Here is a 26,203-nt window from a genome sequence, read left to right as displayed (position 1 = left end):
TGGCATTTGTGTCAAAATTTATATCACATAATTTTAAAAAACTGAGGCCTACAACCATTTTATTAATGAAAATAATAGAAAAACACTCTCAGTGAGCCATTTACAATACTTCCCTATTTTCTGATTTAGAGATAAATCAGGGTCAGTGTAATAGCAGTTGTGTCCAAGAACATATAATGTCAAGAGGCCAGAATTAAATCCATACAGAAAATGATTGTGTTCATTTCAGAGTACATCTTTAAGAGGGCAATTTTGGGGAGTAGCAAGGGCAAAAGCCAAACTGAATGGGGTTAATAATGAATAGATGAGAGGAACTAGAAGCTGCTGTTGCAAGCTACCATTTTGAGAACTTGCCCAAAGAAAGAAAAGACTGAAGGGATGGAACGTTGGAGAAACCATGATCGGAGGAGAGATGTTTTATTTTTAGTGAAGCTCTACACACATTTGTCTTCCTCACTAGATTTGTATCCCTAGAACCCAGAACAGAGTCAGCCAAAGAGCAGGCACTCAATACACATTGTTGACTTGCTGCTAAAATTGTAACAGAGTACAAAGAACATCCTAGAAGTTGGAGACAAGGAGGATAAGAAAACAGGGTTAACTTGAAAAAGAGAAGACACTCATCTCTGACAAGAATGAAGATGATTACACAACACCATCATTGTCAACCAAGTCCTTTGGGAACACAAAGGTTAAATCCTAATCATCACAACAGTCTCTAAAGGAATAAACGTGATTTACAGATTTTGATAACAAAATACTTCTCCTTTTTCCATTTTCTACAATGCAACCAACAGCAACATCAAAGGTCGGCTTAACCAACTCTTCGAGAAAAGTCAGAGATAATCCAGATCGTGAAGCGTCCAGGTCCCCTGTTTCTCATTTCCTCTCTTCTGTTGCTCTGACAACAGACTGGCAGAGATGGAAAACAAAACAACTTACCAAACTGTGTAGCCTTAAGCAGCTCTGGTAAATGGATTTAGGGCTGTGTTAGGATAACTGTTAAAACGGACTCTCCAGGATAGCAAAACATTTTACTTATTTGTGTAATTTCTCTCTCCAAGTAGTATGATAAATCAGGAAGTAGTTAATATATAAGTGAAGAACATAATGGCATAATTCTAGAAGGTAAAAAATAATCCCTACAGAATACGCAGTTGATGCGTTTCAAAATTCACAAAAATGTTACAAAGTTGAAGAATGGGAGTAGGATAACAGGGTGATGTGGAGGAAGCAGCCACAGAACTAGATAAAATGGTATAATTTCAGGTCTAAGGTGAGCCACGAGAGTTGCTAAAGCAAATATCTGCACTAAGATGACTCGCTAGTTTTGATCACCCTGCGTCAAAGGTAATGGGAATCTAATTGGAAAAAAGATGGGCCCCGTTTTCAACATCGCTACCCTGGCAGCCACAGAATGGGAAGGATACAGGTAAGCGCCAGGTCGGTGATGCCCGCCGCTCTCCCGAGGGTCGAGGGGGGCTCTGTCGAGGTTGTCCGATGATTCAGTGCCCAGTTCCCCGACCGCGCTCCGGGCTCCGGGCCTCCCCGCCAGCATCCTTCACTTCAGCGCCGCCTCTCTGTTCGCCCCCAGCGCCTCCCTCATGGCAGCTCTGGCTTCCTCCTCCTCCTGCTCGGCCCCTCCCTATACTCCGTCTCTCAGGCCCCGCGTCACGGGCTCCGAAGGGTCGGCCGCGACAGCCCTAGCTCCCGCGCAGCGGCACTTGTGCCTTTAGTGCAGATGGCAGCTGAGGCAGCGGCGACCTCGCCGGGCAATAGCAGAGGGGGCGGCAGCAACTCCGCAGCCGCCATCTTGATAACAACCGACGCCGCGTCCTTGACAACGGAAACCTGGGAGGAGCTACAGGGCGGGGCGGGACGATATGCACGAAGCAGCCAATCGCAGGCTCCGGCAGCCCCGCCCTCTTCGAGCCGCTGGTGGCAACCCAGGCATCCCTAGCGACCCGCGTTGCTGAGCGAGGGGTGAGCTGGGTGGTGTTTTAGAGCCTGATGCAGTTCTACCTCCCTTTTTATGAGAGTGTGTTTGTGGCAGTACTGACAGTGACGAAAGACAGATGTAAAATCCTCAGATACAGGCAATTGCCACCGGGAGGATTCTGCAGTGATTGTCTGGGGGACGATTTGGAGTTGAATTTGTTAAACTACTGAACCCTGTTATGAGATTTTGAGTTGTGAGTCTTTCTGTGGCATCACTATCCCCAAACACCGTCTCTTTAAAATGTCTTTGTGAAGTGGAAATTTTCCTTCCCTGCATTCTCTCATCCACTCGGTAATGCTTCTGGCATTCCCTCTGCAGTCGTCTTCCTTGCCTTTGCCCTACTTATAAGGTCTACATTTCAAAGCCTCCTAATGGTTCTTGCCTTGCTGCCAGATTCTGGAAATGGACCATCACAGCAAAACTAGCAATCTCTTGGGATGATATGCCAAAAGAGATCATTGCATTGACATGGTTTTGGGAAGTATGGAAAATTAAAGGGAGTTTTGAGCCACTAGCTCATTGGCTATGCAAGTGAAAATTTTGAAAAAGGCTCAGTCGTATTGTTGGAGCCTAATGTAAATGCACATAAATATTCTGACTGTATTTCAGTCAGTGTTTTCTTGGAAAAATTCCCAGATTGGAAGCCGAATGTACAGACCAAATAAAGATTATTCACCCACCATTCAAATGTCTCTGCCTTTGTGAATTAATTTGTTCATTTTAAGAGTTCAAATAATAAACTTTTCCAGTTGAAATTATTTAAAACAATCTTTGCAAACTTGGCTGTAATGACTGAAATTGGAATGTACACTTGGGGACAGATTTTAAAGTGCCACAACAAATCCAGTTTAGATTTAAGACACAAAACACATGAAGTCTCCTTCAGAAGTATACCAACAGGATAAAATATACAATTCTGACACGAAAAGCTAAATGGATACAATTGGACACTTGGCTATCTTGGCAAGTTTTTAATTGGCCTGGCCACAGGCAATGGCCTTGATTCTATTCCCACTGCTATCATCACAAGTTTGTCTCCCCTTGGCTGATCTGAGCAAAGTAGGGCAGTGCAAAGTACAGATGAATATGAGTATATTAGGGTTGCTATTTGGAGTATTTAGGCATGGTTAGCCTTCCAAAAGTCCAGCTTTTGCTATATTATTAGTTTGCAATCTCGTAACTCCTAGGCGTCTCACTGCTTTGCGGCTTGCAATAAGCACTAAGAAGCATAATTTGGTTTTTCAATTGCCTACAAATCCTTTCTTATGTTAACTTAAAAAAACACATGATTTATGAATCTGGAAAGGAGAGGAAAGGGTTACAGCCTGAAAGGAGGGCCATCCCACAAGCTGGAAAGTGTGCTTCTAGCTGAAGCCTAGAGAGGCAGGTACTTTGAAGTAGGGGAGGTTGAGACAGGAGATTTATGCTGAAAAAGTTGGCTAAACATACATAATTTATAGGATACAGGAGGAGTTATGATTATTTATGAAAGTAGTTCTGATGCATGTGTATTGAACAAACATGAAACCAAAAAATGTTTTAAGGTTTTCCCAGGGTCCCCTTGGCCAAGAGGGGGTCTATTCGGTCAGTGGGGGCTTAGGATTTTATTTCAGTTTAGACTTATATAATTATTCTTCATTCAAATATTGTTTTATGGTAACAACCAAGAAGAAAATAAATTTCAAACAATGTTGCCAGTTTTCTTTTCTTTTCTTTTCTTTTTTGAGACAGAGTCTCGCTCTGTTGCCCAGGCTGGAGTACAGTGGTGCGATCTCAGCTCACTGCAACCTCTGCCTCTCGGGTTCAAGTGATTCTCCTGCCTCAGCCTCCTGAGTAGCTGGGATTACAGGCGCCCGCCACCACGCCCAGCTAATTTTCATATTTTTAGTAGAGACGGGGTTTCACCTGGTTAGCCAGGCTGGTCTCAAACTCCTGACCTCAGGTGATCCACCCGCCTCAGCCTCCCAAAGTGCTGGGATTACAGGCCTGAGCCACCATGCCCTGCTGCCAGTTTTTTTTTTTTTTTAAATCATAAGTTTTCTTTTTGACCTTTAAATTCTTTCTTTATTTCTTCAAAATGTTAAGTGGGTTTTCCACATTCTATTTTAGTTGTAGAATCCTAGATTCTTATAGAAAGGCAGGGCCCGAGGGGCTCTGTACATCATGATTCTTGATTTTGTCATGACTTTTTTGTCAATGTTATTTATGGAAAAGGCTTTAGGATTAGATATTTGGATAATAAAAAATTTGAGGATTTTACAAACTTCATTTCTTGACAGGAAAGGCAATTGTGATTCAAGCAGTAAAGAAGAATATTACCCTAAAATCTCTATATTTTTATCAGAAGGGGCATTGAATTAAATATAATGTTATATTCTTTCACACTTCAAAACCATAAAACAATTCCTTCTTTTGTTAAGGAAATATATATATTGAGCACCTACTATGTGCCAAGCACTTTCTAGATGCTAGGGATACAGTGAATAAAACTTCAAAGTCCTTACGTTCATGAAGCTTATATTTATTTTTCTTCCCCACTAGAACATATTAGGGTAGTGAAAAGTGCTACATGGAAAGTGGGATAGTGGAGGGAGATAGAGACCAATGTCAGTTCTATCTGTGAGGGAGTGCTCAGGAAAGGCCCCAAAGGAAGGGAAATTAGGACAGAGGTCTGAATGAAGGAAAGAGGTTGCCATTCAAATATCTGGATGAAGAATAAGGGCACAACGGTCTGTGAGTACAAAAGGCTGTGAGGACAGAATCATACTGTTGTGCTCAAAGAACAGTACAAGACCACTGTGGCTGGAACAGAGTGAGGTAGGGTGTATTAGGCAGTTCTTGCACTACTATAAAGAAATACCTGAGATTCAGTAATTTATAAAGAAAGAGGTTTAATTGGCTCATGGTTCTGCAGGCTGTACAGAAAGCATGGCAGCATCCGCTTATGGGGAGGCTTTAGTGAGCTTTTTACTCACGGTAGATGGAAAAGTGGGAGCAGGCATCTTACATGGCAGGAGCAGGACTGAAAGAGAGAGGGGAGGTGCCACACACTTTGAAAATGACCGGATCTCACGAGAAATCACTCACTATCGTGAGAACAGCATCAGTGGGGAAATCTGCCCCAGTGATCCAATCACCTTCCATTAGGCCCTACCTCCAACATTGGGGATTACAGTTCGACATAAAATTTGGGTGGGGAGGCCTGGCTCACGTCTGTAATCCCAGCACTTCGGGGGGCCACGGCGGGTGGATCACCCGAAGTCAGGAGTTTGAGACCAGCCAGGGCAACACGGTGAAACTCCATCTCTACTAAAAACACAAAAATTAACTGGGTGTGGTGATGGGGGCCTGTAATCTCTGCTACTTGGGAGGTTGAGGAAGGAGAATCGCTTGAACCTGGGAGGCAGAGGTTGCAGTGAGCCGAGACTGTGCAATTGCATTCCAGTCTGGGTGACAGAGCGAGACTCCATCTCAAAAAAAAAAAAAAAAAAAAAAAAGATTTGGGCAGGGACATGGATCCAAACCATATCATAAGGGAAGTGTGCTAACAGATGAGATTGGAGAGGTACATGGCCCAGATTTAGTGGTGACTTGTGTTGTATGCAAGGAGTTAATGTAAAATCCAACTTTCAATGGAGGGAAATCCACTGGAGAGTTTTGACTAGAAGAGTAACACAATTTTGTTTAACCTTTAAGGAGACCGTCTAGTTGTTGTGGGGAAAATCAGAGTATAGGAGGTAAGACCAGAAACAATGAGGACAGTTAAAAGATTATCAGAGATGGCAGACTTGCACTAGGATGATAGCAGTGGAGGTGGCAAGAAATGTTTACAGTTTGAACCTTGAGCCAATAAGATGTGTTGGTGGATGGCTGCAGTAAGCGAGAGGAAAAAAGTCAAATGTGACTCTCAGATTTTTGGCTCAAACCAATGAATAAAGTGTATTACCATTACTAAGATGGGAAAGAATCGGTACAGGTGGAATAAGGAATATGGATTAGGCTTCAAACATGTTAAATGTGAGATGTCTATTAGACCTGCAATTTCATTAATGTGGTCTCATAAATTGTTGATGTTTTATTTACAAAGGAAACTAATAACCACTTTATGGTTATAAAGCATATTCACATAACTTATTTAATTCGAATTTGAATACACACACACACATATATATACACATATATATATATATTTTTCTTTTTTTGAGATGGAGTTTTGCTCTTGTTGCCCAGGCTGGAGTGCAATGGCACGATATTGGCTTAGCACAACCTCTACCTCCCGGGTTCAAGCGATTCTCTTACCTCAGGCTCCCGAGTAGCTGGGATTACAGGCATGCGCTACCATGCCCAGCTAACTTTGTATTTTCTTTTTTTTTTTTTTTTTTTTTTGAGACGAAGTCTGGCTCTGTCGCCCAAGCTGGAGCGCAGTGGCGTGATCCTGGCTCACTGCAAGCTCTGCCTCCTGGGTTCACGCCATTCTCCTGCCCCAGCCTCCCGAGTAGCTGGGACTACAGGCGCCCGCCACCGCGCCCGGCTCATTTTTTTTTTGTATTTTTAGTAGAGACGGGGTTTCACTGTGGTCTCGATCTCCTGACCTTGTGATCCACCAGCCTCGGCCTCCCAAAGTGCTGGGATTACAGGCGTGAGCCACCGCGCCCGGCCTAACTTTGTATTTTCAGTAGAGACGGTGTTTCTCCATGTTGGTCAGGCTGGTTTCAAACTCCCGACCTCAAGTAATCTGCCTGCCTCGGCCTCCCAAAGTGCTGGGATTACAGGCATGAGCCACCGCACCCAGCCTGAATATTATTTTTAATATCTTTAGAACAGAAATTAAACAGAATTTATTTGAGCAAAGAATGATTTATGAATTGGGCAGCACCCAGAACAAGAAGAAGTTCAGAGAGCTCCACCCAGCAGCATGAGCAGCAAGCTTTTATTTATAGGACACAGAAACAAAGTAGAGAAATAATGTGATTGACTACAGCTAGATGTTTATCTCATTTGGGTACACTCTGATTAGTTGGCTGCCTATGATTGGCTGAAACTCCGCTATTTGTTACAAAAAATATACTCCTAAGTCAGGCTGCAGTTTGCTACAGAGGAACTCAAAGTACAGAGACAGCCTCAGGCAATGGCCTCCTGCTTATTTAATTTAACAAGTATTATAACCATGTGGCAGCTGTGATGGACAATTTTTTGTGCTTTCACTTTTGTCTTGGCTGAGGCTATATATATATATTTTTTCCATCTTCTGCTGAAGTATTTTCTTGCTCAAATAAGAATTTCCTAAATCGGTCTCTGGGCAAGATGTGAAAGAACAAAGAATTTTAACATCTGGCTGATTTAAAGTTCTGCCAACTTCTGCTGAAGTTCTGCCATTTTCACTTCAATTTTGTAAGACTTCAACTTGAAATTTAAGATTACAATATGTGTATTTGTCTATTAATATAAATTATAAAAGTCATCAATATTGTCCTCAATGTTACATATATTAATCTTTTAATTCATACAACAATTTCCATAATACAAAGGAGGTAACTGAGCTGTGGCAATATTAGTAACTTTGTCCAAGATTCCACGGTAAGGGAGTGTTGAAACTAGTCTTTAAATTAGGCAATCTGGTCTTGGAGCCGGCACTCCCAACCATCTCATACTGTCTCACTGGAGAAACTCTGAGAAAGTGATTGCCACAAATAAGAGATAAGATTGTTTGGGTTTAAATAGTAGGTGGTGAGGAAGGAAAGTCAGAGAACAGATAATTATTTTAAGCTGTTTCTTCATTAAGAAAGTATTTGAGTGCCTCTTGTGTATCAGTCATTGTACTAGTACCATAAAAACTATGACAGTTCTCAGTTTAGGAAAAGAGATGGAGAAAATCATATCTTGAACCAGAAGCAAGATGCAGGAAAGTTTTGCTTTGCCTCTTAATTTTAGAATAATGAAGACTTAGGCGTGTGTGTAGAATGAAGGGAAGGAGACATTGAAAGAGAAAATTTGAAGACATTGATCTATCAACCTTCAAAGAGTGGTCATTTTCAACAACATTATTTCTCTGATGTTCAGAATTTTTACAGTTTTGACAAAATAGTTGTAATTAGATTACAACTAATTACAGATTAATTACAGTCTTGAAATTTGGGTTTTTTTTGGTTTGTTTTGTTTTTTCTGAGACGGAGTCTCGCTCTTTCGCCCAGTCTGGAGTGCAGTGGTGCGATCTTGGCTCACTGCAACCTCCGCCTCCCAGGTTCAAGCGATTCTCCCTGCCTCAGCCTCCCAAGTAGCTGCAATTACAGGCGTCCACCACAACGTCCGGCTAATTTTTGTATTTTTTAGTAGAGACAGGGTTTCGCTATGTTGGCCAGGCTGGTCTTGAACTCCTGACCTCAGATGATCCACTTGCCTTGGCCTTCCAAAGTGCCGGGATTACAGGCGTGAGCCACTGTGCCCGGCCTTGAAATTTGGCATTTTAAAAGTGTATTTTAAGTCTGAATTATCTGCTCTGGATGTCCACCTTGATCAAATTTCTACTTAGCATTTTATAGAAATAGTCCCAAGGTAATATTTTTACCACTCCCTCAGTCATTTCTATTTCCTATTTTTTTGCAAGCAGTTTGCAAGTATTGCTGTATAGCTTATCAAATGCATTTTTTTTTCCAAGGCAAGAAAAGGCTGACTCACAAAAATTAGATGAATTTATAAATTCATGCTTTATTTATCCACATCTGTCATTTATTTATTTATTTACTTATTTATCTATTTGTTGCCTATATTGCAAAAACTTGGATATATAATACAGACATGAAGTGATAAAAAAGGAATTGTACAACTTAAAATGTCAGGATCTCTAGAGGCTACTTTGTTTTTCATATGAAGGGTGTTGTTTCAAACCAGGGCATGGAAACTAGTAAGTATTGGCTTCTGTTTTTGTTGTACGCTTTCCAGAGGTTTTTAACTGAAGACTCTATGCTCTGTAGTTCTTTCCACAGAGAGCTGACTGATATTTGAAGAAGTGTTTTCATCTATCCAAGAAAAATATGATGTTTCCATTCCAAGCCTCACTCTTATTCGTAAATGTATGTATTTTTATTTGTGGAGAAGCTGTACAAGGTAACTGTGTACATCATTCTACGGTAAGAATTTTAGCAATATTATATTAGCTAGGAAAGCATGATTAGAATTTTGAAAAGATTAATCATAACTACCAAATATAATTTATGGAACAATTAAAACATTTAGAAATGTTGAAAAATTGCTTTAATGTTACTGTTTTTAAACTGAGGAAGCTATAAACTGAAGATTGACTCAACAAATATCTTATGAAAAAATTTTAAAGACATTTCAGGCCTAGATTAAAAACTAGCCCACAACTTTTCAATGAAATATCTGATAGGTAATAAAAAATCACCTTGCTTAAAAAAAGCTGTTCCACAAACTTTCATATTTCAAATATTGTCCTGTGAGTGACTACCTAGGATATTAAGAAATTGGTCCATTAGATTTTATTTACTCATCAGGTTCATTTGTGGAAGTTTGAATTAAATAGCTTATATTTTTCTCTAATGATCAGCCTTGTCTTTCCTGAAATCTAAGCTTTTCCCTATAGTCTTATTTATTATGTATTATGTCATATAACATGTTTAATGTATTTTTTCTTATTTCTATTTTTTTTAATATAAAGGACTCTTCAGTAGTTAACATTGTAGAAGATGTATCTAATGCAAAAGATGAAAGTAAAACTAATGATACTATTTGTAAGGAAGACTGTGAGGAATCATGTGATGTTAAAACTAAAATTACACGAGAAGAAAAACATTTCATGTGTAGTAAGTATTAAAATAAACACAATAATAAGGGTATATGATTCATTATTTTTAGGCTAGACATTGAAAAGTATACTTTAGCTTTTGTCTGGGTCATTTTCTACACATCCTGATCATCCTAGGCTAGAAGCTTTATTGTTTGGCCCATGATAGGTGCTTAATAAATATTTGGTAAATGAATGGATCCTTTTTCTATGTAGCTAATTCTGTGTGTAACAAAAGGGTCTCAGGCTTCTCAAACCAATGAGTGCAGCTTTAGGCCTATTAAGACAGATGGCTAAATTCAGGAAAAAGCTAATAGAAAGTGAGAGACTGAAAATAAAAAAGAGAGAGGAAGCTGAGTGAGGTAGAATTAAAACTATCAAGATTTATTAATGCGATCCTACTGCTGGTGGAAAGAAACTTGGAAAATAAATTTTTAAAGAATAACATATGTAATAATGTGTGGCCCTTTTGTTATAGGGGGCATCATTATTGCTATCTTGGGTAAAACTCACATAGGGTCTGAGAAATATAGATAGTCAATGTTTATTTCCTAATTTTGATGGTTGTGTTATTAGAAATGTCTTTGGTGTAAGAAATACACACTGAAATGGCAAGATGGTACATTATGGCAACATGGTCTCAAAGGCGTTAGTAAAAAAGTTATTTGTACTGTTATCACAACTTCACTATAAGAAATTTTCTCCTAAGATAAAAATATTTTTAAAAGGAAAATGCATGGTAAATGTTTAGTCAGAAACCAAATAACCAAAACTTTTGACTAAGATTTATTATGTGTATGTATATGTATGTGCTAGCAATTTAATTATATAAATATAGTATTAATAGAAAAATTAAAACCAAGATGTACTTTTAAAAATTAACTTGCCTGGTATAAAATTGTTACCATTAACTTTCTTATACAGTAAGAATTGATGACTCCTATACCTCCTGCCTCTATATATCTCATTTTATAAAGTGAGAATTTATAATCAGAACACTGTCTCTTAATTATAACAAATTAATTATTCTGGATAATCTATATTAGTAGGAAGCATAGTTTCATTAATAAGTATTGACACAATCATTTCTGGGGTTAATCCTGAGTTAAACAAAATATATACTAACTAAAATATGTAATTCTGAGTATTAAGATAAATTGAGATAGTATTGAGTTAACATACACATCCAAAATCAGGTAAAATTCACTATTTTTCACTGTGATTGTTTTCTATAACAATATAATACTTAACAGCCACTTTTTATTATGGTTAAGGAAATTTGCAAAATTCTATTGTTTCCTACACAAGAAGTACCAAAAAACTACTAAGGAATATGATGGATGAGCAACAAACTTCCTTGGATTATTTGTCTAATCAGGTATAGATGTTTTAGTATTGTGTTTTTATTGCATGTGCACGTTGATGTATAATTAGCTGGAGGTATAATCTTTTTTTAAAATGCTTTCATGTTCAGACATCTATTTAGCGCCTACTATGTTAGAGGCACCACAGTCAACTTTAGGCAAACAAAAAGCAGTAAAACAATTGAACTATTCAAGGGGTATACAGTCTAGTGGAGCATTAAAATGTATTGACAAAAATGTGGTTGTTAGAATGGCACAAAAGAGAACTCTCAGATACAAAAAAGTTTCCCAGAGGAGAAAGTCTGTGAACAGTCATAAAGGATGAATAAATGTTTTAAAAATCATACAGGTTGGGTAAGGCGAAGAGGACATTCCATTCTGGGGAAACTTCCTGGAGTTGATGCAGGGTGGAGTGGCTGGTGAGGCTGAGTATTTAAGGAAAATTGACTATAGGAATAGGCAAGAACGAAATCGTACCACACCGAAGAGCCACTGTAGTGTTTAAGCAAGGAAATGCCACAGTCTGATCAACTTGTGTGGCCAGTGACTTGAGGAAGAGCCAAGGGAGGAGGTAAGAAACTACAGCAATGGTTTGGACAAGGTATGAAAGACAGATGTGCAAGAGCAGCCAAATGCAGAAATAGGGGCAGATAAAATCAATGTTAAAGAGGTAGATACTACGAAATTCAATGATTGCTATTTAGCTTTGTCTTTATTGTTTGTTAAAGTGGTAAGAACTCAATCTAGAGAAATGGACACTGTTATGTATTTCAGAGCTGGGTTTATGAGAGGCTTAAAGATGGCAATTTCTTCAAATATAAATTTACTTAAATGTGTATGCACGTGTTTAGGTTAACGAGCTCATGAATAGAGTTCTCCTTTTGACTACTGAAGTTTTTAGAAAACAACTGGATCCTTTTCCTCACAGACCAGTTCAGTCACATGGTGAGAACTTTGGTATTTCAGCCTTTACATGTTTGTCTTTTATTGCTTAAAATTTTCCTGGACAGGTCGATCCATTTAAAAGTTTTGTTTAAAAACTGCAGCTCACCGTTCTCTAACAGACTGGAGGGCTAATACCTGCCATTAAGCAAATTTCACCACAGACAATGTGGTGCTTTCTTAAAATGGGATACTTTTTCAACCATGTGAAAGCCATGGCTGTATAAAGATATCCTGAAGCTGTTGAAAATAACATTGTTTTCTGTAGCATTGTTCCGGGCTCCCGGTTTACATCTTATTAATAATTCATCTTCAGATAGAAGAAAAGAAAGCTTCAAAGTTCCTCCCACCTGTAAAAAATGTTTCTGACATGTTTGAAATGTTTAAAATTGGGGCATAAAATTTGAAAGGAAAAAGAAATGTAAGACAAGAATAAACTGAAAGTTAGCACTTTTTATACTAAAATACAGCATATTAATTCCTAAAGGCTTGGACTTCTAGGAAAAATACCCTATAAATCTTATAAATATGAATTTATACCCAAATGTTTAAACAAATAAATATTATTGAGTGCCTAGAACATGATCTTTATGTTCTTCTTCGAAAAAGAAGAGAATAAACAGTGCCTGAAAATCTTCTATGTGATAGATAGGAAGACAGGCACTTTCTCACGTTATTTTGTTAGTAAAATTATTTCATTATATCTTATAACTGCCCCAAAGCACGTATGGTGTGGTAGTCAGGAGCATGGACTCTGATGTCAGAATCCTTGGTTTTAAATTTCTGACCTGCTGCTCTCTTGATATGTTTTCTCATCAGTAAACTGATAGTACCTACCTCTTATAGTTGATGTGAGGTTTAAATGAATAAATACAGGAAAGTCTCTTAAAATATTGCCCGAGTCAAATGTTTATCACAAGGAAAAAAAAATTGCCCAAATCATAGGGAGAGCAATATAAGGGCTTGCTCTGATCATCATCATCAGATAAGAAATATCCAGCCCAGAAAAATCGAAATAATCTGTTCACGTTAATTTGAAAGGTAATGATAAAGCAGATACTCCAACCCAGATCAGTCCTTCAGCGTGAACTTCTATCATGTCTCTGAGCATAGAGTCATTATAAGAATATCTCTTAACAATTAAGGACACAGGCAACAACAAATCTATGTCTCCTAGAGACGAAGGGGAAAGCAAATGGCTTTTTATAGCTAACTTTTTTGTAGATGGCATTTTCTTCATTATTTGGATGTGCTGGGCACTATGGTAAGGGCTTTGTGTAATACCTTACTACGTAAATGGTTAGGATAACACAATGAAGTAAAGTGTTAGGGGTAGAACTAGGATGTTCAGACGGGCATTTGGATAATGGACACTCTAAGGGTTGAATTTGTTTCATTTATAAAAGATGCTACAGAGTAGAGTATCTTCCAGAAAATGTAATATCCATATCCACATACACATGTTTACAATCCCTTAGAGATGAGTGCTCTGGAGAAGGTGATTATGGGGGCTATAATTCTAACTGTTGTAAACAGAGTAGGCTCTAACATCAGGCATAATTTCTTGGTTAAGAAAGTGATTTCCCCTTTGTTCCTTTGGCTACTGGTATTAGTGGTCCCAAACACCTCAGTCTCTGAAGTTGGGAATAGAATACTGAAAGATGTGTTTATAGTGGTTAATTTGCTTATTCGTTTCGGTGTTCTCCTCCCCGTTTATGTAGACTTCCTTTAAACATTACATCCTCTAAGATAAACTTAAATTTCTGAAAGGGCATTATTTATTGGGAAAGAGAATGTGTAATTATAAAATATGTTTAATAAGTGTTGATCCCAAAGGAAACTTTTAAACAGTATAGGAAACAAATCACTAACAGTGATATTATAAGTGAAGGCTTCTTGCAGCATAAATTCTTTAATCCTTTATATTTTCTTCTTATTTCTAAAATTGTGACCATTTTTCATTTTGCAGGAGTTAAAATAATATTATTAATGAAAATTATGATAATAATAGCACTATCAATTCTCTATAGTAAAATGATTGCCTTAAATGTACACTTGAAAATATCCCAATTAAATAATTTTGCTTTTCTAGGTTTAGATTGCACTGATATTAAGGATACCATTGGTTCTGTCACCAAAACACCGAGTGGTTTATACATAATTCACCCAGAAGGATCTAGCTACCCATTTGAGGTAAAGTTTTCCCATATTATGTGGGCTAAGATAAACATCCAACCAATTTAATTTATGTTAAAATTTAAATTGTTTTAATATTTAATTTTTCCTTGAAAAATTTTAAATAAATTAGGTAAAGTTCTAGTTTCAAAATTTTGGTATTTTAGAATTCTAATGCCCAAAACATGAATTAATAAAAGAGCTAGAGTCTGTCTTTCACTTTTCTATTTGAGTTTCCATGGTTATACTCTTTAAAGTAAATCCATCTGATGCGAAAGCTTATATTATCCTCATAATAGGCAGAACTATAGCAGGCAGAACTATGCAATATAATACTTGCTTGCTTTAATTAGCCTGTGGATATTGGAAAATAATGGTGTGCTTTGCCTTGGAGCTTACTAAAAATACTTTTGACTTCTCTTCCTGTATATGTTTATAATTTCTTTTGATGATAGATGATTTTATGTGATTGTATGAGAAATTAATAATTAAAAAACCTTTCAGTGGAGTGCAAGGCAGATTGAAAAGCTGATTCATTCTGAAATTGATAAATTACTCTTATGTCTATTCTTAGTAGTTCTCTGCAAGGATATCTAGTAGAAATTTCTACCAGAGACTATGCATATTGATGGAATATATTCGTGTGTGTGTATATATATATATACACACACATATACAATTATATATATTATATATATTTTTTCCTGGGCACTTCTTTGTGCAGAAGACGGTTTATGATACTTATACCTTATTGATAACCTTTATTGGATAATAAAGTCACTTTTTTTCTAAGTAGGTACTACTGGTTTCTCTTCTTAGAGTTACTACCATTATTTTATTTGAAATCTATTGACAAGATGTCAAAAAATTGGAAATTAGGTGGATTTTAAAATTACCTAAGTGACTTCACCTACAGATTCAAAACTAGATCTGAACAGACGTGGAAAAGGAAGGCTTCTAATTTTGTGAAGAGTGGGATGCATAATCACCTCTTCTGTGGGAAAGTGCTGGTTCCTTAACTTCCTCCACACTGCCTTTTCTCTGTCTCTATGCGGGAAGTTTCTGAGGGAGAATTTTCCTCTGATTTCTTCCCTATATTGCTTCTATGCGTCCCCTACAGAGGTCCTTTTAGGAGCTTTTACACAGCATCAACAGATGTGTCTATGAGCACCTGCTGAGTGGGCACAGATCATGCCTTTCTCTGAAAATGCCAGTCTGAACACAGGCCTTCCAGGCTTGTGGGAGAAAAGAGCAAAGACAAGCACGTGAACACATTTCACACACACACACACACACCAGTGTTTTCATTCAAAAGTTTATAGAGAAATACATTGCTCTGCCACATCAGAGCAATACTGTTATACAAACTGAAGAATATTTGTAAAGTTGAGTAATAACAGCATAACCTTAAAATGCTGCTGCAAATACGGCCAGGCGCGGTGGCTCACGCCTGTAATCTCAGCACTCTAGGAGGCCGAGGCCGGCGAATCACGAGGTCAGGAGATCGGGACCATCCCAGCTAACACAGTTGAAACCCCGTTTCTACTAAAAAATACAAAAAATTAGCCCGGTGTGCTGGCGGGCGCCTGTAGTCCCAGCTACTTAGGAGGCTGAGGCAGGAGAATTGCGTGAACCAGGAAGGCGGAGCTTGCAGTGAGCCGGATCGCGCCACTCCTCTCCAGCCTGGGTGACAGAGGGAGACTCCGTCTCAAAAAAGAAAAAAAAAAAAGAAAGAAAAAAATGCTGCAAATACATATTTTAAAAAATGATTGTTATAGGGACCGTGATTAAGTTAATTACAAATTTGTTTTATAATAAACAAAATTATTTAGGTTAATTACAGGTTTGTTTTATAATAAACAGCCTTATTTCTAGAGATATAAAAAAATCTGAATGAATTAATGGCATATGATTGCATTGAAAACTCAGTGGCAGTATCGTCTCTTTTTCTAGGCCTAAGGATGAAGCGTGAGTGTTATATTATCAAATAATGAAAATAATAGTGTATTATTTTGTGCTTCCCTGTGCTTGTTTTAGGTAATGTGTGACATGGATTACAGAGGAGGTGGATGGACTGTGATACAGAAAAGGATTGATGGGATAATTGATTTCCAAAGGTTGTGGTGTGATTATCTGGATGGATTTGGAGACCTTTTAGGTTAATTTTTTGTATTTCTACTCTACATTTTTTACTCTTTTTGATATTATATCTATAGAATCTCTATTGGTCAGATCTTCAGTAAAAATAGCAAATACTTGCAAATATCAAAATATTACTTAAATCACCCTCTTTTCATATGCCAGATTATTTAAAATAAGTAGGTCTTCAGTTGAGATCTGGAAATTTTTATTTGTAGATATCTGGTGAAATGTGATTTGAGTGAAAATTCTAGATTGGATATGTATTAAGTACCTACTGTGTACCCAGCAGATTCTGGCAGGTGCTCACCAACTGTTTGCAGAACGAAAAACTGAATGGCAGCATTGTCCTAGATCTTAAAATTCTTGAGATGTGTGTAGTATCGATACAAGCCAGTGAAATGGCCAATTGAGGTGTCTGTGCAAATTCAAATTATTTAAACTGATCATATTATTAAAATGTCAGTAAACATCTTTATGTTCAAAATTTGAAAATTATAACCCCAGGTGAATGTAAAAATCTGTTTACATTATTGCCACATGGCAGCATCACTTTTGCTGGTAAACAGAAACACCAATATTTCTGAACTTTGCAGAATTTTACATTAGTTGGAACTTCTTCCAGTGAGTTTGCTAATTTTTCTGCTATTTTAACAGTTATTGTTTTTATAATTTTAAATCTTTAATCTCTCATAATAATGTCATCCAAGGATTTGGTAAGTAATGGTGTTAGTCCTAGTGCTAAAAATGCTACTGAATGCCAGTGATTTTAGAAGCCATTTGGCTTATACCCAGGTAACTGCCATGCTATGGAGTATAGTGAATATGCTTGCATTTCCGCAGCATTACTTCTGATTTTTCCATTGATGCTTCTTCTTGAATTAGGTAGTTATAGATCCATATACAGGCTTTGAATTGCCATCTTCCTTACTTCAAGTTTATTTCTATGGGGAAAGAATATGAGTTTTGACTGACCAGGTCTTCAGGCAGGTATAGTGCATGCAAACGGAGACAGCTTTGTACTGGTGTATTTTGAAAACAAATTTGGGGCTGGGCCTGGTGGCTCATGCCTGTAGCCCCAGCACTTTGGGAGGCTGAGACAGGTGGATTGCTTGAGGCCAGGAGTTCGAAACCAGGCTGGCCAACATGTTGAAACTATGTCTCTATAAAATTACAAAAGACGGATTCACAGCCAAATTTTACCAGAGGTACAAATAAGAGCTGGTGCCATTCTTTCTGAAACTGTTCCAAGCAATAGTAAAAGAGGGAATCCTCCCTAACTGTTTTTATGAGGTCAGCATCATCCTGACACCAAAACCTGGCAGAGACACAACAAAAAAAGAAAATTTCAGGCCAATGTCCCTGATGAACATCGATGTGAAAATCCTAAATAAAATACTGGCAAACTGAATCCAGCAGCACATTAAAAAGCTTATCCACCATGATCAAGTGGGCTTCATCCCTGGGATGCAAGGCTGGTTCAACACATGCAAATCAATAAACATAATCCAGCATATAAACAGAATCAATGACAACAACCACATGATTATCTCAATAAATGCAGAAAAGCCCTTTGATAAAATTCAACACCCTTTCATGTTAAAAACTCTCAATAAAATAGGTATTGATAGAATGTAACTCAAAATAATAAGAGCTATTTGTGACAAATCCACAGCCAGTATCATACTGAATGGGCAAAAGCTGGAAGCATTCCCTTTGGAAACCAGCATAAGACAAAGATGCCCTCTCACCACTCCTATTCAACATAATATTGGAAGTTCTGGCCAGGGCAATCAGGCAGGAGAAAGAAATAAAGGATATTCAATTAGGAAAAGAGGAAGTCAAATTGTCTCTGTTTGCAGATGACATGATTGTATATTTTGAAAACCCCATCGTCTCAGTCCCAAAGCTCCTTAAACTGATAAGTAACTTCAGCAAAGTCTCAGGATACAACATCAATGTGCAAAAATCACAAGCATTCCTATACACCAATAATAGACAAACAGAGAGCCAAATCATGAGTGAACTCCCATTCACAATTGCTACAAAGAGAATACAATACCTAGGAATCCAACTTACAAGGGATGTGAAGGACCTCTTCAAGAACTACAAACCACTGCTCAAGGAAATAAGAGAGGACACAGACAAATGGAAAAATATGCCATGCTCATGGATAGGAGGAATCAATATCATGAAAATGGCCATACTGCCCAAAGTAATTTTTTTTTGAGACGAAGTTTCACTCTTGTTGCCCAGGCTGGAGTGCAATGGTGTGATCTCGGCTCACTGCAACCTCTGCCTCCCGGATTCAAGAGATTCTCCTGCCTCAGCCTCCTGAGTAGCTGGGATTACAGGTGCCTGCCACCACACCTGGCTAATTTTTGTATATTTAATAGAGACGGGATTTCACCATGTTGATCAGGCTGGTCTTGAACTTCTGACCTCAAGTGATCCACCCACCTCAGCCTCCCAAAGTGCTGGGATTACAGACGTGAGCCACTGTACCTAGCCTGCCCAAAGTAATTTATAGATTCGATGCTATTCCCATCAAGCTACCATTGACTTTCTTCACATAGTTAGAAAAAACTACTTTAAATTTCATATGGAACCAAAAAGGAGCCTGTATAGCCAAGACAATCCTAAGCAGAAAGAACAAAGCTGGAGACATCATGCTACCTGACTTCAAACTATACTACAAGGCTACAGTAACCAAAGCAGCTTGGTACTGGAACCAAAACAGATACATAGACCAATGGAATAGAACAGAGGCCTCAGAAATAACACCACAAATCTACAACCATCTGGTCATTGACAAAACTTACAAAAACAAGCAATGGGGAAAGGATTCCCTATTTAATAAATGGTGCTGGGAAAACTGGCTAGCCATATGCAGAAAACTGAAACTGGACCCCTTCCTTTTACCTTATGCAAAAATTAATTCAAGATGCATTAAAGATTTAAATGTAAGACTTAAAATCATAAAAACCCTAGAAGAAAACCCAGGCAATACCATTCATGACATAGGCGTGGGCAAAGACTTCATGACTGAAACACCAAAAGCAATTTCAACAAAAGCCAAAATTGACAAATAGGATCTAATTAAACTAAAGAGCTCCTGGACAGCAAAAGAAATTATCATCAAAGTGAATAGGCAACCTACAGAATGGGAGAAAATTTTTGCAATCTAAGCTTCTGGCAAAGGGCTAATATCCAGAATCTACAAATAACTTAAACAAATTTACAAGGGAAAAACAAATAACCCCGTCAAAAAGTGGGCAAAGAATATGAACAGACACTTTTCAAAAGACAACATTTAAACGGCCAACCACATACGAAAAAAAGCTTGTCATCACTGGTCATTAGAGAAATGCAAATCAAAAACACAATCAGATACCATCTCATGCCAGTTAGAATGGTGATAAGTAAAAAGTCAGGAAACAACAGATGCTGGAGAGGATATGGAGAAATAGGAATGCTTTTACACTGTTGATGGTAGTGTAAATTAGTTCAACCATTGTTGAAGACAGTGTGGGGATTCCTCAAGGATCTAGAACTAGAAATACCATTTGACCTAGCAATCCCATTACTGGGTATATACCCAAAGAATTATAAATCTACTGTAAAGACACATGCACACGTATGTGTATTGCAGCACCATTCACAACAGCAAAGGCTTGGCACCAACCCAAATGCCCTTCAGTGATAAAATGGATAAGGAAAATGTGGCACATATACACCATGGAATACTATACAGCCATAAAAAGAATGAATTCATGTCCTTTGCAGGGACATGGATGAAGCTGGAAACCATCATTCTCAGCAAACTAACACAGGAACAGAAAACAAAACACATGTTCTCACTCATAAGTGGGAGTTGAACAATGAGAACACATGGACACAGGGAGGGGAACATCACACACCGGGGCCTGTTGGGGGGTAGGGGGCTAGAGGAGGGATAGCATTGTGAGAAATACCTAATGTAGATAATGAGTTCAGGGGTGCAGCAAATCACCATAACACAAGTATATCTATGTAACAAACCTGCACATTCTGCACATGTATCCCAGAACTTAAGTATAATAAAAAATAAATACAAGAATTAGCTGGGGGTGGTGGTGCACACCTCTGTAATCCCAGCTACTTGGGAGGCTGAGGCATGAGAATCTGTTGAACTGGGGGGAGGCGGAAGTTGTAGTGAGCCCAGATTGCACTACTGCACCCTAGCCTGGGTGACAAAGTGAGACTCTCTCAAAAAAAAAAAAAAAAAAAAAGGAAACAAAATTAATTAATTAATTAATTTGGGATTACAGAAAATGCATTTTTAAGTCTTAAATTTGAGGGTGGGCTACTGGGAAAAGATGGCAGGGGCACTTAAACTGAAGTGTTATACACTGTGTGAGACTCAGTGGACCCCTATGGAGCTATCTTATTGGGCCCAATTTCTCTCCTTACTTTTCATTTGTAAGTGTGTTGCTAAAATGTCCATGCCCGTGAGCTCTGAAGAAAGACTTAATATCTTAGCTATAATTTTAAGAGTTTGAATGCTGTCACATCATCCTCCGGCTCTGAAGTTTGTTTTGACTGGACCCTTATTTTCTTTAATAATTTTATAATTCAAGTAGAGGCATATATCTCAGAGTAGAGGTATCCACATTTGGGCTATGCCACGTGGGTAGGGAGAGGTAGAAAGCCATTGGCTAGGATATGTATGCAAGAAGTATGCAGTCTGAGCTGGGGAGTTTATATTTCATCCTGAATCTAGAATCGTCTTGGAAATATTGATCCTAAACCCGGGGATATTCCAATGTTATTACATGATGTTCAAGGCATAGGAAATTAACTAGATGCATTGTAACAAAGAAGTGTCTGTTAAGAAAGTATTACAAGGCAGCAAAAAATAATTTCGACTGAGCGTTTTTAGGAAATGTTTCTTTAGGAGCTGCTGATTTGGAGGTTAAACCTTCTACATTTACTGGTTAATAACATTTTGTTACCTGCCATAATATTTCAATTGGTTTTATGTTGAAATGCCTTAAGGTAAAAGTTGACTTTTATTTTAGTCTTTAAATGAAGACTAAGTTAATTTTGGGAGATAAAATTTGGGGAGATCATTATTGTTTCCTCTCCCCAAATTTTACTTAATTTGAGAGATAGAAAAAGGGTCTGATTTTCTCAAGTCTGGTGAAGTAGAAGTAGGCATTTTGTTTGTTTTATAAAGTAGGTAAGCACTGATAATTTGAGCTAGGCCATCCAGTGCCTGTAATTACTTATGTGAGCCATCTCAGAATTTTTGAAATGCTAAACAAGACCAAACATTCAAGAATAAAGCATTATTCTAATTTGTATTAAAATATATTAAAACAAAGCATTTTTTTTTTTTACAGGAGAATTTTGGCTAGGACTAAAAAAGATTTTTTATATAGTAAATCAGAAAAATACCAGTTTTATGCTGTATGTGTCTTTGGAATCTGAAGATGACACACTTGCTTATGCATCATATGATAATTTTTGGCTAGAGGATGAAACAAGATTTTTTAAAATGCACTTAGGACGGTATTCAGGAAATGCTGGTAAGTTTTTTTTTATTCCTAAAATTATCCAAATCTAAATTATAACTGACTCATTATTAAGCAAAGATAAAAATAATGCATTTGTCTTACACCTAACTGATAACAGAATAGATTAGGAATAAGAAAGCTGGCCAAGTCTTGAGTTTTGAAACTTGGTTATGATCATTGTACCACCTTATGATCATTGTACCACCTCATGCTTCTGAAGTGCTTTATAGTCTCTAAAACAATTTGCCTTATGTAATTTCAGTTAATTCTTTGGATAGAGGGCCTGTGGAGGAGGCTGTGAAGGTATTTTCATTTTCATGTTCAGAGAGGCTGACATTTAGAAGTGACAGACTGTTAAAGACGATCTCTAGTCTTCTCACTTTACAGGTGAAAAAACCTGAGTGATAAAGTGACTTGCCCAAGATTCCCAGATCATGTCACCTGAGCCAAGGCAAGAATCCAGGCTGACAGAAAAACTAGTTTAGTGTTCTTTTCATTATACTTTGATGCATCTGCTCATTTCCAAATAAATTTAATTTGTTAGAACTTCAAAATACTTGATGTTAAACTTGCATTTTAATGCTGACAATTTAAAGGCATTTGAATTAAAAAGTACTAAATTCAACTCCCTTGTTGCTGTTTGTGGTGCTTGTTCATTATGTATATTTAGTGTTAGAAATCAAAAAATAAATGATATATGTCCCCAGCTCTTTAACTGATCCCAGTATAAAGGAGAAGATAAGTAACCCTGGAAATATAGAATACTGATAGGACTTTTGGGGTCAGAAAGAGGGTGAGAATTATTCCAGTTGATTGCACCCAAAAAATATTCATGGAAAAGCAATTTTCAACGAGCTTTTAATGTTAGATTCAACCTGGGAAGCTTTTTAAAAGTACATATTCCTGTAGAATCTGATTCAGTTATTTTAAGCCAGATGGATATGTTGGCGTACTTGCCGTTGAGAACCACTAATCTAGTCTTGGAAGAATGGATAGGCTTTTGGCAAATGAAGGCTGATAAGCAGAGCAGTTTGAGTTAAGGCATAGAGGGAGGAAAATTATAGGACACAGAGAGTTGTCTGACATGGTTGGAATCTATGATACCTGAGGGGTTTACACTGGGATGTTAGGTGAAAGTCCGACATTCAAATCATGATCTATAGGGAAAAGTTTAAAAAGTTACAATATATGATTTTCAATGCTTCCTCTCTAAAAGTGTAAAGAACTATCTAAAGATGGAATATATTACCTTAGGAAAAGTTTATGTGGGGGTTCTCTCAAAGATGACTAGGATCTAATTAAAGGATAACATTGATAATGACAAAAGTATTTTCCTTACAAAACTCTCAAACTTTGCCATACTGTACTCTACATTTTCCCAACAAGGTTGTTAAGTAACTTTCAACTGTCGATCACATAATGGAATCAGAAGAATAAAAGAAAAAGGTGTCAGCAGGATGTAATGATAGAAATACAGATACAACCAGTGGGTTAAATGTAATCAGGTGTGTGGTAGAGGCAGATAACAAATTTGGCTTTGAGCTTGGAGCAAAAACAGAAATATGAATTTGAATATTTGAGCAGTAGACTTGTTCCATGAGAATCACAACTATTCCTGATTATAAGACTTGAGATAAATTTATCTAGATTCTTACAGAAAACAAAAGCGTTATGTTCTCCAACCATACTCTCGCAGAAAACATGATGGGTATATTTTAATAGGCTATTTTTAAGGAAATATACTTATGCATATATATTTTAAATGAATTAAATAAAATCTATTGAGCTTATGTGCTGTATGGTCCTTCTGGTGGTCGGACTTTATCTAGGGAGAGTATCCGTGGAATGATCACACTGTTTAGGCAATGCTCCATGGGTGTTGTCTCTCACTGGATTTGCAAAGGTATTACACTGTGTGGGTGTTGAAGATTATATCGTCTCTGAAAATACCTACAATATGTGTGTTTTGTTCCCCATGAAGTGCAGAGTCAGAGACTTTAATAATCAGCAGAATCACGAGCACTGCTAATGAAGTTCTCCAGGCTCTTTCAAAAGATTTATCTCAAGAGATGCCAAACATTCAGAAATAATGAAACAAACATAGAGCTTGGTTTCTCCACAGATTTTATATGACTTCTTTTTTAATTAGTGTTTCAAACATTAACCAAAGTTTACATATAGGTGAAATGTAGGTATTATGGGTTTACTTAGAATCTTTAACTTTATGGAATTTTATGAAACAAAATATGACTCCTGCTTCTACCACTGAGTTAACTGGGTCATCTTGGACAGGATACTTAATCATTGAAGGGATATTGTAAATACGAGAGATGCCATACACACAATGTTCAGGCCGGAAGCAGTGGCTCGCACCTGTAATCCTAGCACTTTGGGAGGCCGAGGCGGGTGGATCACTTGAGGAAAGGAGTTCAAGACCAACCTGGCCAACATGGTGAAACCCTGTCTCTACTAAAAACACAAAAAATTAGCTGGGTGTGGTGGCTTGTGCCTATAATCCCAGCTACACTGTAGGCTGAGGCAGGAGAATCGCTTGAACCCGGGCGGTGAAGGGTTGCAGTGAGCCAAGATCATGCAATTGCACTCCAGACTGGGGGACAAGAGCAAAACTCTGTCTCAAAAACAAAACAAAACAAAATAAAACAATGTTCAGTAGAAGCCCTTTAAAAATGGTTTTGTCTTAACTACTATTCAATTGGTCCATAAATCATGTGAAGAGCCATGAAGAAAAGGTACACCTCAAAAGTACACCTGAATTTTTCTTGAGGGCATTTGGTATTCTGTATAATATACAGAAAAAATCCCCAGAAAACCCCCCAACTTTTTAAATTGTAAATCTACATTTCTTAAAGGTAAAAGTTTCTTTAGCTAAAGTGATGTCAATGGTAGTGGTATGAAAACCTACCCTGTGTAAATTATTTTCTTTTCCTAAATTATCAATTATCATATTGGTCTGTCCAAATTATGACAGCTCTGTATGCTGTAATTTTTGGCCTAAATATCTGGTTTTGTCTACACAGCAAAACTTCCATTTTGGACTGTGACTTGTATATGAAATATTCATTTAAAGATGCCTGTCATGTTGAGGAACTCATCACCAGATTGTGGCATGTTGAATCTTCGAGTAGGAGAATTTTAACATGATAAACAGTAGAAAAATCATTTAAACCTTATTTCCAGATATGATGCTCTTGCCTAATATGCTGGTAATGATTAATTAAAATAATAGAAATTTCCTTTAAATTCAATCATTAAATTTTTTTTCCCAGGTGATGCATTCCGAGGCCTCAAAAAAGAAGATAATCAAAATGCAATGCCTTTTAGCACATCAGATGTTGATAATGATGGGTGTCGCCCTGCATGCCTGCTCAATGGTCAGTCTGTGAAGAGCTGCAGTCACCTCCATAACAAGACCGGCTGGTGGTTTAACCAGTGCGGTCTAGCAAATCTAAATGGCATTCATCACTTCCCTGGAAAATTGCTTGCAACTGGAATTCAGTGGGGCACATGGACCAAAAACAACTCACCTGTCAAGATTAAATCTGTTTCAATGAAAATTAGAAGAATGTACAATCCATATTTTAAATAATCTCATTTAACATTGTAATGCAAGTTCTACAGTGATTTGTGATAATATATTAAAGATTTTTAAAAGTTTATCTTTTTACTTAGTCTTTCAAACATATTAGGCAAAATTTAACTGTAGATAGCATTTAGATATTATGAGTTTAATTAGAAAACTTCAATTTTGTAGTATTCTGTAAAAGAAAACATGCCTCATTGTATTTTTTTACTTCTGACTATGTTAACAATATACAATGAAATTTGTTTCAAGTGAATTACAACTTGTCTTCCTAAAATTTAGAGTGCTTTTAAAGGATTTTGCCTTTTCTTTGAAGCATTTCTAAACCATAATATGTTGTTAGGAAAATTGAAGAGAGTATTTTACTTATTTTTATATTTACTTTATATGATTATATAATCTACAGATAATTTCTACTGAAGACAGTTACAATAAGTAACTTTTATGCAGATTAATATATAAACTACACATGATTTTAAAACTTTACTATTTCTAGGTGATGCCATACCATTTTAAAAGTAGTAAGAGTTTGCTGCCCAAATAATTTTTCTTGTTTTCATATCTAATCATGGTTAATTATTTTGTTAATGTTTGTAATAAATATACTGTACTTTTATATCCTGA

General features: G+C 37.2%; 2 protein-coding genes across 2 annotated transcripts in view; one reads left to right on the top strand and one right to left on the bottom strand.

The window, feature by feature from the left end:
• CEP126 (centrosomal protein 126) overlaps nucleotides 1-2,678 on the bottom strand; it is a 79,354-nt gene extending 76,676 nt beyond the window's left edge. Inside the window, exon 1 of the mRNA XM_025356427.1 lies at nucleotides 1,431-2,678. Within this exon, the coding sequence (XP_025212212.1) occupies nucleotides 1,431-1,558 (128 nt within the window). The 5' untranslated portion in view covers nucleotides 1,559-2,678. The remainder of the gene's footprint in view (nucleotides 1-1,430) is intronic.
• On the top strand, nucleotides 43-26,203 carry ANGPTL5 (angiopoietin like 5). Its single transcript, XM_025356428.1, has 9 exons — nucleotides 43-808; nucleotides 8,939-9,126; nucleotides 9,675-9,819; nucleotides 11,075-11,178; nucleotides 12,016-12,109; nucleotides 14,199-14,299; nucleotides 16,319-16,439; nucleotides 21,805-21,990; nucleotides 25,266-26,203. Exons 2-9 carry the CDS (start codon nucleotides 9,031-9,033, stop codon nucleotides 25,583-25,585), a joined length of 1,167 nt encoding a protein of 388 aa, XP_025212213.1. The 5' UTR covers nucleotides 43-808; nucleotides 8,939-9,030; the 3' UTR covers nucleotides 25,586-26,203.

The sequence above is a fragment of the Theropithecus gelada genome, chromosome 14 (genome assembly GCF_003255815.1).
Source record: "Theropithecus gelada isolate Dixy chromosome 14, Tgel_1.0, whole genome shotgun sequence".
Lineage (NCBI taxonomy): Eukaryota > Metazoa > Chordata > Mammalia > Primates > Cercopithecidae > Theropithecus > Theropithecus gelada.
Note: the sequence above shows the minus strand (reverse complement) of the source record. Positions and strands in the feature narration are given on the sequence as shown.

Bases quoted from the DNA above. Each gene is read 5' to 3' on its own strand.
- ANGPTL5 (XM_025356428.1), top strand. From the start codon at position 9,031: ATGATGTTTCCATTCCAAGCCTCACTCTTATTCGTAAATGTATGTATT. The intron at 9,820-11,074 runs GTAAGTATTAAA...ATTATGGTTAAG, and splicing joins AGAAAAACATTTCATGTGTA to GAAATTTGCAAAATTCTATT. The intron at 16,440-21,804 runs GTTAATTTTTTG...TTTTTTTTACAG, and splicing joins TGGATTTGGAGACCTTTTAG to GAGAATTTTGGCTAGGACTA.